The sequence below is a fragment of the Haplochromis burtoni genome, unplaced genomic scaffold (assembly GCF_018398535.1).
Source record: "Haplochromis burtoni strain Fernald_Lab_line unplaced genomic scaffold, NCSU_Asbu1 Contig_2005, whole genome shotgun sequence".
Lineage (NCBI taxonomy): Eukaryota > Metazoa > Chordata > Actinopteri > Cichliformes > Cichlidae > Haplochromis > Haplochromis burtoni.
This window is the reverse complement of record NW_024584366.1, coordinates 708-14,077: the sequence shown is the minus strand read 5'-3', so window position 1 is coordinate 14,077 and position 13,370 is coordinate 708. Positions and strand designations below refer to the sequence as shown.

The following is a 13,370-nucleotide window of genomic DNA, read 5'->3' as shown; positions in this document are numbered from 1 at the left end:
TTTATTTTTATTGCTTTTTTTGTTTTTTGTTTTTTGAGGGGGGAGGTGGTCTCCCAGCGTCAATCAGTTAAACATTACATGGCTGTGAGCCAGCTTCTATTATATAATCAGCTTGTGAGGTAGATGCATTGTGCTTATGTGCTTTATTTTATGCTTAAATTACTTGAATATATTTTACCACACTTCTATCTGAAAAGCAAACGATGATTTGCTGTGTAAAGCTTAAAACTAAAACATAAAAGATCAAATGCTGCTTTCGCATGAATGATAATTCATGATAACACTGTTATCTGCCTTTCAAACTTAAATCTGCTTTTCCTTTAAAAAAAATCACGTATCCTGTCCCACTACTACTGTCCAACGCTTTACATTATTAGCGTTATGTATTCACAAAAATATGACGAAAACCGGCAGAGAGGGGAAACTCTTGAATTTTATAAAAGCCGTTTATAAATGATGGTAATTACTTAATTATGTATTTGTCAGAGGTCTCGTCTCATTATTAAATTCCCCCCACTCAGATTGGCACCTGTTAAAATATTTTATAAAGAAGCCGATGACCTCGATCACCTGACTTTTTTTTTTTTTCCAAAACCAATAGGAACAAAGTACACCCCACTAAAACAGTCAAGTATCACTAACTGTGCTATATTTCCCTGTGATGCCCTGGTGAGTCCTGACGGAGCACATGTGCACTCTCGGCTCTTTGCGCACTGAGTTTTGGGACGTGTTCTTTCTCCTGTCACACCTGTTGACCGCGGCGCAAATCCCCGACACCTCTGAGCGGCTTTGTGGATTTAAAAAACAAAAAACAAAAAACAAAAACACAACTCACCGATAATTTTCTCCTGGTAGCCTTTAGTGAAGAACTGCATGGCCGTGGCAGCCCTCCAGGGGGTTTTGAGGAGTCCCTGCCGCTGCGGGTTCTCCCCGAGACCCCGCAGGATGGTGGTGTAGGCAGCGGCCAGGGACGGCAAGCTCATCTCGTTGTCCTCCAGGCTCCTGGTGCGCTCCTCCTTCCAGCTCTCCATCACAGCGGAGGTCGACCGGTGCGGAGCGGATTCTGCTGCCGGTGCCTGAGGACCGCCGGCTGCCCGCTTCACCATCCCGTCAAAGTGGCCGTTGAGCACGGAGCCGCCGTCCCCATTGTCCTTCTTCTCGTTTGAGCTGTACTTGTTCTGCTTGGAGCGGTCCATCGCTGCGGTTCTCTTGCCTTCTTAGTTGAGCACTTGTTGCATCAGTTTCTGACGGGTACTTCTGTTTGCGTTCAAGTGGGCGACACGGTTGCAGCCTCAGCATCCTTTATAACAGCAGGATAATCCAGAGCGAGCTCCTATTGGCTAGCCAGATCTGAAGGGGCGGGGCCAGACCCCCTTTGACCGCTATCTGCTTTGACTGTGACCTGCTGCTTGGAATCATTCTGCAGTTTGTGGAAGGTAACAAAGTGCATTCAGTGTGTTTATTACTATGGCCGGATTACATAACAGCGACCACTGACCTCTCTTAGATAGGAGCACGGTTCTAACTGTGCTGCTTACAGTCCTTCATCTCTTCAATCATACATGTATCAGTGTCTGAGTATATTAAAAAGCCTTTCGCCAATCTTCGTTTTCTTTTTCGAGTATCTGTTGATTTTGTTTTTTCTTTAGACTTTTAAAACACAGGCTCAGGAGGGCTGTGAGGCACTCTCTGCACCACTGTTGGGGATATGTTATTGCCAAGTAATAAGTACGTAATAGTGCACTAGTTTTCCTTTTCAAACAGACTGTATATAAAAGATGCCTGTAGCCACTGTGCTATGCTGTCCTGAGTGTTTTTATAGTCGCCTCTTCACACATCGAATGAGGGGTGGTTCTGTAAAACCAAGAACTCAAGCTCACTGATTAATAACTTCTTTAGTCACTGCCGCTGCCCCCGGGTATACCCTGGTTTGTCCTCCATTCTGATTCTAATATTGACAAAAGTTTTCAAAATGAACTAAAACACTGAATCCAAACGTTTCCTGAGCTCACAGAGCTAGGGAGCCAAAGACCATTTCTCTGACTTCGACAAAGAGAAGCCTTTGTGCACATCCACAGCACTTCTGAGACTCTAAAGCCACATCCATCTTTTAAGTACAGTCTTTTCATTTAGTCATTTCAAATTAGGAGTCATTTTGTTTAATTAGAATTACCACATGTTAGTAAGCTGGCATAGAGTACAGCCTCTGTATCTTTGAAAGTATTTTCATTATGTCTTCATGGAAAAAGCAAAAAAAACAACAAAAACAAAACCCAGAAGAACGCCACTTTAGATTTCATCATAAACCCACAATGCTTAGGGAAGCTTTAAATGTAGCAATAGTTTGCCTAAGCTGTCACTCAGCAAGAAATTAACAGGGTTGTTGCTGGTTATGTCACAAAAGGGATACCGCCGAGCACCTTCACAGAGAGCTAAAGTCAGTATATTCAAATGCAGAGGTAAGGTAGGCCCTCAAACTTAGAAATCCTCTTTTGATATTTGAATTGATTAATAAGCTGTACAAAATGAAATCACAGACTAACATGTGAACTAACAAACATTTACATTTATTAAATTGTTAAAATACAGTAAGTGTAAAAAACAAACAAACAAAGAAAAAAAAGAAGAACCAAGCGTACATTTTTACTGAACATCACTCATCCGTCTCCAACACTGAGGGCAGTTGTTGATATACATGTGATCTCCGTCCACTGGAGGTTTAGTTTTGGTTAAACGCAAACACTGAAAGCTTGGAAGAGGGATCCAAAGACTTCTTCTTCTTGGCACTACTTTCATCAGCTTCGGCCTTTTCATTTTCATTTTCCACGCCTTCTCCTCCTTCTGCTCTTTTCCTCTTCTTCAGATCTGCTGCGTCTCCGCTCTGGCCTTTAGCTCTTTCTGTCCATGACTAAAAGAGGGGGGGGGGATAAAATAGACAAGGACCGCACATGTTAATTACTGCACATTACAAAAACAAAAAATTGTATTGCTGTCTCTATACAGGCTCCAAACCACCTACGTGATGATGACGAAACGCACACATGGGCACTCGGGCGTGCAGTTTGAAATTGCATCCTGTCACGTATAATCACTATTGACAGCATGCATCTCTTTGGCCTGCTGGCTCTTTCCCTCCTCGAGCCCCCTCCTTTTCTCTAAGCCGACACAAAAGGAAGCGCTTTTCTGGACGTAATGGAGCCAGGATGAATCATCAGGCCTGGTGTGTGCAGTGCCAGCAACACACACGCACACACACTCTACACCTCCAGTGCTTAATGAAACACTGTCATTAACCCATGTATATTCACACAAGCAAACACATACACAAATGGCACCATTACAGAGCTGGTAGGTGGTGCAAGCTTTGACATATCACTAATCAGCTGCTGCTTTATTGAATATGGACTGAATAATTTTATCAACACACACTCGCACACACACAGACACACACAATGGTCGAGCCGTTTTAGGCTAAAGTTAAGCCTGCAGGGCCATCACCTAGGTTCTTTTTCTGTAAACATACAGCTGAAATGCACTTATACAAGCTAATAAAAATCATATCAACTCCTTTGGTTCAAACTTGAAAGAAAATTTCATTTTTTTAAAAATGTGAATGTTTAAATAAAATAACTGGCAGGTATGAAATGTCTTGTTCATGCTGACCATATTTTCCTCTGGCACTGGTCAATATTTCTTTTTGTTGTCTGACTAATTTTAGCTAATACGGTCAAACGCTAACTAATGTGGTCAGCGGCTAGCCCGCTAACTTTAGCTTTGGGGCTCGCTAACCCTGTTGCAAACAAAATACCATGTTAACCCACAGCTACAGTCTGTGTTGTGTTGGGAGCCGGTTGTTTTTTGACATTTGTGGTAAGTGGACTTTTCTAAGCTACTGTTAGCTAGTTTTGCTCACTGTTGACACTGTGAGCTTAATGGTTTCTTTATGGTCACTGCATCTTTTGTGTCAGGTGCCAACTGTGATGTCACTACAGCTACCGGTCTATACTGGTGCTCACTTGTGCCGGATATGCTTCAGTCTTCTCCTGAACGGTAGATGTTGCTTCTCAGCAAAAAACAAAAAACAAAAAACAAAACACACCCCCCCCTTAAGTATCAATGAGGTAGAAACAAGAAACAAAGATATTGCGTTTTTTTTTTTTAAAGTTTTCTACAGTTAGTCTCATCTTTTCAAACTGTTGCAGCTGTGTTTGTTGGTGTCAAACGGGCTGGCCCAAGTACTTCAGAAACTGCTGATCTGCAGTTTTCCTGAACAACCATCTCTAGCGTTCAAAGAGAATGGTGTGAAAAACAGAAAATATCCAACAATATTCAGCTAAGAACAAGAAAGTGTGCAATTTCACACATGCTTGCCAAAAGAGGACTGGTGGATTGGAAAAACACTGCCTGGTCTGAATGAGTCTCAATTTCTGCTGCATGCTAGGGTCAAAATTTGACAGGAAGAACAAGAGAGTGTGGATATAACCCACCCAGTATTTAAACAGTTTAGACTGGTTACAATCGTGGTGTTCCGCTGTAGGAATATTTTCTTGGCACACTCTGGGGTCGCTTTGTATTAACTCAGAATCATTTAAACTCCGCAGCCTACACGAGCATTGTGGCTGGCCATGTCCATCCCTTTATAACCACAGTGTTTTTCTAATATGACTACATCATTTTCTGATGACTACATCTGGCAACGTAACTTATCATGTCGCAAAGCTCAGATCATATTAAACTGGTTTCTTGAACATGGCAATGACTCTAATGATCTTGCATGGCCTCAATCTAACAGAGCACCTTTTGAATGTGGTGGAAACTGGAATGTGCATCATGGGTGTGCAGCAGACACTCTGGATTCATCTTTCAGAACAGCTGAAAATTCGGATCAGAATTATGCTCCTGCTGATTGACCAGCCGATCGTCTCTCATGCATCAATGCTTTGCGCCCTCAGTGCCCAAACACACTTGACTGGGCTCCCAGGCAACAGGCATCCCCTCACCCCCACTTCCTCGTCATCCAGCTTTCTGCTGAGAGTCTTGATGTATGCAGGGTCAGGGCCAGTGTACCACAGAAGCACTCGGCTGGATGAAAGGACGAGGCGTGTCATTAGTGGCACAACCACCCTCATTCACTCACCTATTGACTGACCACAGCTGAGACACAGCATTTCAGAGAAAAGTGGTTAAAACCAAGCCCTGGATTTCTTTTTTTTTTTTGTTAATGTGACCCTGCAGGACTCTAATGACAGTACAACTTAATCGAGTGATTTTAAACTTTTGAATACATTTCTTTATATCTAGGAATCTACTTATCTATTTTATTCAAATCTGTAGACCTGCAGTCATTTTTAAAAATAAAAAGCTTCAGCAGGTTGGACAGCTCAAGCGGTACTGATGAGACTATTCGAAGCAGTTATGCTGGTTAGACTAGTGATGGGTGAGTTTTCAGATGATCTGTTGCTGGGAAGCGGTACAACTAGCTCCCATGTTCTCAGCTTCTCATTAAAATGCGAAAAACATTTCAGTGCTTGGGAGGAAGAGAAGAGTACACGTATGGATACATTTCTCATTTGATGTGAAAAAAAATAAGACACTTTGTAAACAGTGTGGAGCAGCTATCAGCACAACACACTCTTACATTTTATATGTTATTCACCTGAACCAATTTCAGATCGAGTTTACTATAATTTTATGATATTTTCTCAACTGAAACTAGACTAAAGCTAAAAGAATTTAGATGGTTAAATTATGAGTAACACTAAATTCTAATTTGCTGAACACGTGACCATCTTTGATTTCTGAATGGGAATCAGCTTGGACTAGAAATATGGCCAAAAGCTGAAGTCAGCTTATGAAAACTGCAAATTGTGCACACCCACGTAAAACTTTAAAGAATCCTTACAAGCGGAGGGCTGAAAATGGGATTCTCTGCATTTACAATTTCAGCTGGGTTACTGAAATTATAGACAAGGGTGTCAACGGGGGCTCCGTGGGTTGAGGATCAACCTGCCAAAGACTCCAATCACTGGACAGCTTTCGAAATTTTTGACATCACTGTTTTAGCAACCCCCCTCCTCTCTAAAACCCTCGATGTGTTATACCAGTCTCTCCTCCGCCGACAGCGTCCTGAAGCGTCCCATAGCCTCCTTGATGACGTCGGTCTCTTCCAGGTCAGGGTTGTCGGCTAGGATACTTTTCCTGTTCTCCTCCAACCAAAGCTGGAAGCCTGTCTTTGGCCTAAATGCACAGAGAAAGCGAGAAATACTGCCCTGTTTAAAAACGCTCTACATGTAGAATCTGTTTTTGAACATCCCAGTGTTCGAAGGGTCTAACCGTTTCTTTCTTTGAAATCTTTTACCTCTTGTTTTCAGAGTTATCTGCAGGTGGTCCTGGAGGCGGGGTGTCTGGTTGTTTCTGCAGATTTGCAGCTTGCTCTGTATTCTCCTGAACCTTCTTATTAGCTGTCTTTGTGGCAGCCATCTGCAGCAGAGTAGACTGAGTCTTCACAGGAAAAAAAGGACATTTTATTGTTTTGAAAGATGCATTATCTTTTCCAGGTACTATCATTTTGAGACCTCGGCACAGCTATGTGGAGACATGCTACAGCTTTAAATTCTGAGACGGTACCTTGGTTTTTGGCTTGGGGGCCAGAGGTTTGAGGATGGGACTTTTACTGGGTTTCCCCCCAGAGCTGCTGAGCTGAGCTGACTTCTTGCTGGACGTCATGTTGTCCAGGATGTTTGTTACTCGCGGCTGACCAGATGAAGCTGACATTTTCCCCGAACCAGGAACCTGAACACACCAAAGCAATAACAAAATTTAAAGAAATATCTTAAAGATATTGTATATATTCCTTATAGTCAACAAATCACATGAAAAACAGCAACAACAAAAACAGTGCGTTTCTTCTTCTTCTTTGCCACTGACTCCAAGGTGACTGAGCCACACCCGGTGGCTTACCAGGTACTTTATTAAGAAGAAAGCCTGTATATAAAAGATGGAGGCAGGAAAGTGATTTCACCCATCGTTTTAGTTTTTATACTGTACTTAACTGAGCCTTGAAGGCTAGCCAATACTTAAACCCTGCCTTAGTGTTTATCTCACTAAAAAGAGAAGGAAAGAGAAGTCAGTGTACAATGGGGTAGCTTTCTTACAGAGTTGTGTACAGATCTTTTTGCAACCCGAGTCAGCTCCTGCTGGCCAACAGAGGCTGCTGTTCAGACTCCACACGGTGCATTTAAAAGCAGCTCCACAGACAGACAGGAGAGATGAAAGTGATATCTGAGGAATAAGCTAAACCTTCTTAAGAACCACTTCTCTCTCTTTAAACCTCTTACAGTCTTTATTCATATTCAAAACCAAAAGAGTGCGTTGTCTTTTATTAATGGCTAAACATCAAAAAATGACTAAAAGCCTTTTTCCATTAGTACCTACTCGGATTGGCTTGAGCGAGTGGACTTGTTTTCTATTACAATCGAGTGCTACCTAATGTGTGTGGGGTCGCTATAGCAACACGGCCGAAAGTCCTGTGACATCATCTGTGTACACCACAAATGCCACAACAAAGGAGTTGGCAGTCTCATAAGACCTCATCAGATCGCCTGGAACCCCGGCCAAGCATGTTGTAAAAAAAAAAGCACCTGGTACCGAGTCGCGTAGGTAATATTGGAAAAGGGCTATAATGAGACCACATCCTTGATTTTGACGAAATTAAAATCTAAGAAGTCACAGTTCTTACCTTAAAAGGATTTGCACGTCCCATTTTACCAACTGAAAAACAAGAGACACATTGGGAAGTGATTCAGATAAAACTGGCTGACCAAATTCTTCATTCAACACCTAATAACAGGTCTTGTTTCATATTTGAATATTAAAATGGGCTTGGGTGATGGGAGCGGCTGTCCCACTTTAATCTTACTCTGAAAACCTTCCAACAACTGACAAAGACTTGAAATGAAATCAAACCCAGCTAAAACTCCACTGACAGAGACACCACAAGTGTACAACATGAGGAGGACAGTACATGGCCATTGGGTTATTTGTCCTGCATCACGCTAAAGTGACTCACCATAATACTGAACATCTGAGCTGACTGACAGATATGCGTTTACTCACTTGGTGTCGGAGACGGCTTGATGGGTGAGCCGGCTTCTTTAGCAAACGGGTTCACACCTGACAGACATGGAGGAGGCGTGTTAGCATGTTAGCAGCAGCACTGGCAACTTGTGCAAAGTAAGAGGTGGAACTGACGTTTTTTTGTTTCTGTCGCCTCTTCCGGCTCCATCTCCTGTCTGTCCTCTTCCTCCATGAGCTCTTCTCCTCTTTCCTCCTCATCCTCTTGCTCCTCCTGCTGATTCTGTCTTCTGCTGTAACGTCCTCCCGCTGTGACGTCGGTGTGGCCATACCTGTGCAAAAAGAGAGCGAATACTGCTATTTTTAATCTGTTTGTAAACTATAAAATAAATTGGAGGAGACTGATGAAGGTTTTACACTTAAAATGCTGCAATAAATGTTACATGGTTGATATTTGTTCTTCCTTCATCCATATAAAAATAACATATAAATAACCTATTTAAAAAAAGTGTTTAAGGTTTCACATCATAAAAGAGCTCTGCTTTTTTTCCTTCTCTCACCCCAACCGGTCGCAGCAGATGGCCCCGCCCCTCCCTGAGCCTGGTTCTGCCGGAGGTTTCTTCCTGCTAAAAGGGAGTTTTTCCTTCCGACTGTCGTACAAAGTACTTGCTCATAAGGGGTCATATGATTGTTGGGTTTTTCCTCTGTATCAATTATGTACGATCTACTGTACAATATAAAGCGCCTTGAGGCGACTGTTGTAGTGGTGAATTGCTTTTTTAACCAAGTAACCATCTCGTTGAAGAACATGTATCAGCTGACCTGCTTTGATAAAGATAATTTTATTGAAATGACACACTCCTTGTGTGGTATCTATGCTGCGCTCAGCGGTGACGTGAAGTCGTCTGACACTGCTATAGGGTAGTCACCCATAAAGGGTGAGGTTTGTTATTTTGGCCAAAGCCAGACAGTCCAGATTAATTTACACAAACAGTGAAAGTGATGCATGCTTTTTGACATTACCCAGAGCTCCGTCTCGTGCTGGAGCATTCAGGCTCCTCTTGCTCGTCTTCCTGCATCTGGTTGGATTTCTCCAGAGCAATCTCACTGAGCCGCTGTGCGAGGGCCATGCGTCTGGATCGGGATGCGTATCGTATGGCCAGAGTCACCACATTCTGGGTCATCATCTCTGCCAGCTCCACACAGCGAAACTCTCGCTCCAGTTTGCAGGACAACTGTAAGAAAACAGCAACTCTAAACAAATCTGTACTTTGGGAGTGTCTCGATCACCAAGTGTTTGCAGCGTTCACACTTACTGCAAACATCTTCATGAGCAGCTCCTGCTGCTCCTTCTGGGACTGATTCTCAGCGTCTTCATCTATTTCGTAGCCGCTGGAGGACAGGAAGCTGTAGTGGTCGTGGAAAAGGACCGAACGCCAGAACTGCTCCTGAATAACAGCGGAGGATAGGCTCAGCTGTTACTGGATCCATGACACCACTGAGCCACCTGAAAAGATCTGAGGACTGGATTATTTCGATAACCCATTGTCCAGGTGCTCATTCTTGTGTTTATTTACCTCCATCTGCCCCTTCTCTGTTGTGGTCTGACACAGGGGCAGCTTGAAGGGTAGGATGGCCACGGCCGGTCTGGGCAGGGTGGGAGGATACCTGGAGCCTTTACATGGAATACACCTAACAGGACGAGGACAGAAGGAATGTCAGCCTCTAAGAAGCAATAATTAACCAGCATCGAGTATCGGCTCATATGCACTGAATGCATTAGTTTAGTCAGTCACCACTCAGTCACTTTTTATTTCCTGTTCAAACTGCTAAATCAACGAGCTGTGATGCAGATGAAAGCTCACCTGAGCTGCTGAGGGTTCTCGTGCACTCCAACCACCCAGTAGTGATCTGATTTGCTCTTGCAGGTCTCCCTGGTGTTGCACACTGGAGTCCATGTGTTGCCCAGGGAGCGGTTCAGCATTCGCACCACGCCGTCTGAATCCACATAGCACGGGGTACCTGAAAAACCACGAGATGTATTCCAGGACAGGTTGTTCCAAATCATCACCAGCAGCAAAGTAATGATGCTTCCCATGAGATTCTTTCACATTATAATATCTTGACATACTGACCCTCGGCTGTGAAGCCGAGCCAAGACAAGTACGATTTTTGAGAGAGGGGGAGGGGTTCGCCACTGATGAGTTGCCTCCTCTTTCGACTTAACTGCAGCAGCTGGACACCCAGAGCCTGTTCTCCATCGAAACCTGTAGCTGGTGGTGGAAAACGAGACACATGTAAAGAGCTGGAAGATAACACTGCAAACTGCAGTACTTCTATTTGGAGAGAGTGGAAATTTCCAGATCACAGCTTAAGAGTGGGGGGTTGCCTTTACTCTCATCTCTTGTGCTGCACATTTTACATTTACACTCTGTGGTGACTCCATGTGGTGGAAAGTAAACTGAATGAACGGAACTGACATGCAACAATGACACACCGACAGTTACATCACAAAGCTAAGAATAAATAAATAATTCCTAATTTTATTTTTGAACCATACAAGCACATGCAATGTGCTGATTATCACAGAAGAGTGTGTGTGTCTCTAACCCCGATGGTAGACGACGAGCAGCTGCTCTCCATGTCCTGCCATGCAGACCACAGGCCCTGGCAGGCTGAACAATTCTCTCTGTACTCCTCCGATGGAGAAGAGCCTGATCATCAGCGTGCTGGTGGCGACTGCTGCCCAGCCTTGACCCAGACAAAGCGCCCTCACGTCCTCCCCTTTAGGAAGGTCGACCATCCACTCCTTATTGGTGTCCCACGAGGAGAAGTGAAGGCACTGCAGCTTACTGGAGAGAGAGAGGGGGAAAATACTGAAAGGGGAGAAATAAATAAATAAATCCCCAGAAGCAGGTCAGGTGGAAGTTTTACCTAGCGAGCTCTTCTGTGCTGGGGCAGGCCAGCAGCACGGCCTCCTGGGAGAGATCAGCCACGGTGTGACCCAGTGAGTTGGTGAGGTGCATGGCGTGGTGCACGGCCGTGTCGTGAAACTCCACATCGATGGCGTTGTCCTGCTCGTCGTTGTAGCCTCGCACTATACCCACGGAGTTCCACATCTGAGGCACAGTTTGCTCTTATGACATGCGAGCAACTCAGATTTACAGTGTAATGACTCTCAGTGTGTCCTACCATGAAGCGGTGTGTGAGATGTGCAGGGGTGGAGCCCGGCTGGAAGGCTTTCTGGGGAGGAGTTGGCACGGGCCCCTCGTAGACAGGACGCAGGGGCACCACTGGGGCTGCTGCAGGCGCCACAGAACTGCCTGCGTCATTGTCGTCGTCGTCCCCCAATTTGTCCTGACCAAGCTTCAGTGATCCTGTGTCTGAATGAAAAAAACAAAAAAATAAATGGAGTAATTTCAGGTGATGTCTCCATTCATGTGCGATGTATGCTGAGACATGCAGCGATGATCACAGTTTCACTTCTTCTAAAATCTGAACACCTTGTAACTTTAATCACCTAATTATTTTTTTCCCCCATAGATTAACATTACCAGTTAAAGACCGCAATAGGCTAACCTGCACAAAGACAAACTTCACTGCCTTCTCCACTAGATAGTGCTGACTTTAGGAAACATTTGCTTTGCTTATAATGATGACAAACATAACGATAATTAACAGGTTAAACATTGACTGCAGGTGGTGGAAATTCATGCAAACAGTTGTAACTGTGCCTCTTGAGCCTGAAATCCAAGTTCATGCTACAGACTTTCTGATCAAAAGTCAAATAAAAACTCTAAACACTTGTTTTGATGTTGAACTTTTGCAATTGAGCTCTTTAGTTAGGATTTTTTTTTTGCTTCTTTCACAAAGTCGAATCTGTTTTTTTCTGCACACAGAAAAGCTTTTAGCCTTCCCTTCGCAAGAATTTCTAATTTCCTAATCTCGATCTTTGAACGTTGCGTTTCCTGTGTTTTGTAATACACTTTCAATTATTTCTGACATTTTAAGGAACAAACTATTGCTCGAGAACATAACTGCAAGATCAATCAATGATGAAAATAATAGTTAGGTACAGCAGGAGTTTGTGATGGCCAGAGCACCTCGCTTTTATCTTCCATCTGTATTCGCCCCCTCAATGACCCCATCTTCACCCACCTAATGAGTTCTCGTCATCCAGGAACGCTCCTCTGTTCTTCACCCGCCCAGTCGCAGGCACCAGGAAATCGTCATCGTCATCGTCCCAGCCAACGGCTTTCTTAGCTGGAGACTTTGTGTCACTCAGTCCTTCATCCATCAGTCTGTCATCGTCATCATCAAACAGGTCATCATAGTCTTTTGCAGGATTTTTTGCAGCGACCTGCTGAATGTCCATGACAGATTTAAGCAGCTTGAATTTAACTGAACAAAAGAAAAAAAAGGGAGACTTTGAAGCTGGGCGTGTTTACAGTTGTGTTATGAACTAACCGCAAACAACGCTCAACTGGTTATAAATGCAATCCGGTAACTTAATCTATGGACGCTGTTGTTCCTGAACAAAGAATATGCAATAACACTAAAAGGCATTAAAAAACTCTGGGGCCTCTGGATGTCTGGGGCCTGGATCTCCTCCAGACCTGCTTCATGCCCTGGAGGACGGGGCTGTGGCTCCCCACACTCCCTAGCAGATCGCCACATGGAGAAACCTTTGGAATACAAGCATGCTGATCCACACAGGTGTACACTCGGGTGTTCACAGACGCGGACTACAGCTTTCTTGGCTGCTGCCTCAAAGCACATTGTGCGCTGTCTATCTTGCGTGCTGCACAATATCGTTTAATATTTAGTATCTACTGTTATCTACTGCTAGCTAGTTTATTGTGATGGTGCTGTATTTATTATGTTGCTCTTTTTTATTTGTTTTCTCTTCTGGGTTTTTTTTCTCCACACAGGTGATCCAGGTGTTTTGTTTGTTTTTCTTTCTTTCTTCCCCCCTTTCTCACCGTCTCTTCTCCCCTCTGTTTTTCTTTCTCTCCTTCTCTTTCTTTCATTCTTTCTCCCTGTCCTATCCCCCAGATGTGAGTGAACGCCTAATCTCTAAGGCTAAACCCTACATACCACACAAAGATATGGAGAAACTCATTCATGCTTTCATTACGTCAAGACTGGACTATTGTAACTCACTCTACTTGGGTCTACAATCTTCTCTTCTGCAGCGTCTGCAGCTGGTCCAGAATGCCGCAGCACATCTCTTGACCGGCACTAGAAAGTTTGACTCTATCACCCCTGTTCTGAAAAATTTACACTGGCTTCCTATC

At 43.9% G+C, this 13,370-nt stretch overlaps 2 protein-coding genes across 2 annotated transcripts; both read right to left on the bottom strand.

Moving 5' to 3' along the window:
* Nucleotides 1-835: 835 nt before the first annotated feature.
* On the bottom strand, nucleotides 836-1,304 carry LOC102293684 (GTP cyclohydrolase 1; the record flags this gene model as incomplete). The annotated part of the gene is given in 1 exon segment (XM_005952682.3): nucleotides 836-1,304. A coding segment is annotated over 1 exon segment (361 nt), but the record flags the coding sequence as incomplete, so codon positions are not given.
* Nucleotides 1,305-2,546: 1,242 nt separating this feature from the next.
* On the bottom strand, nucleotides 2,547-12,436 carry LOC102293399 (WD repeat and HMG-box DNA-binding protein 1; the record flags this gene model as incomplete). Its single annotated transcript, XM_005952681.3, is given in 16 exon segments — nucleotides 2,547-2,908; nucleotides 6,102-6,237; nucleotides 6,359-6,501; nucleotides 6,628-6,792; nucleotides 7,739-7,770; nucleotides 8,116-8,172; nucleotides 8,251-8,405; nucleotides 9,097-9,308; nucleotides 9,390-9,521; nucleotides 9,651-9,765; nucleotides 9,939-10,095; nucleotides 10,209-10,346; nucleotides 10,684-10,925; nucleotides 11,008-11,192; nucleotides 11,266-11,456; nucleotides 12,232-12,436. Coding segments are annotated over 16 exon segments (2,454 nt in total), but the record flags the coding sequence as incomplete, so codon positions are not given.
* Between the last annotated feature and the right edge of the window lie 934 nt (nucleotides 12,437-13,370).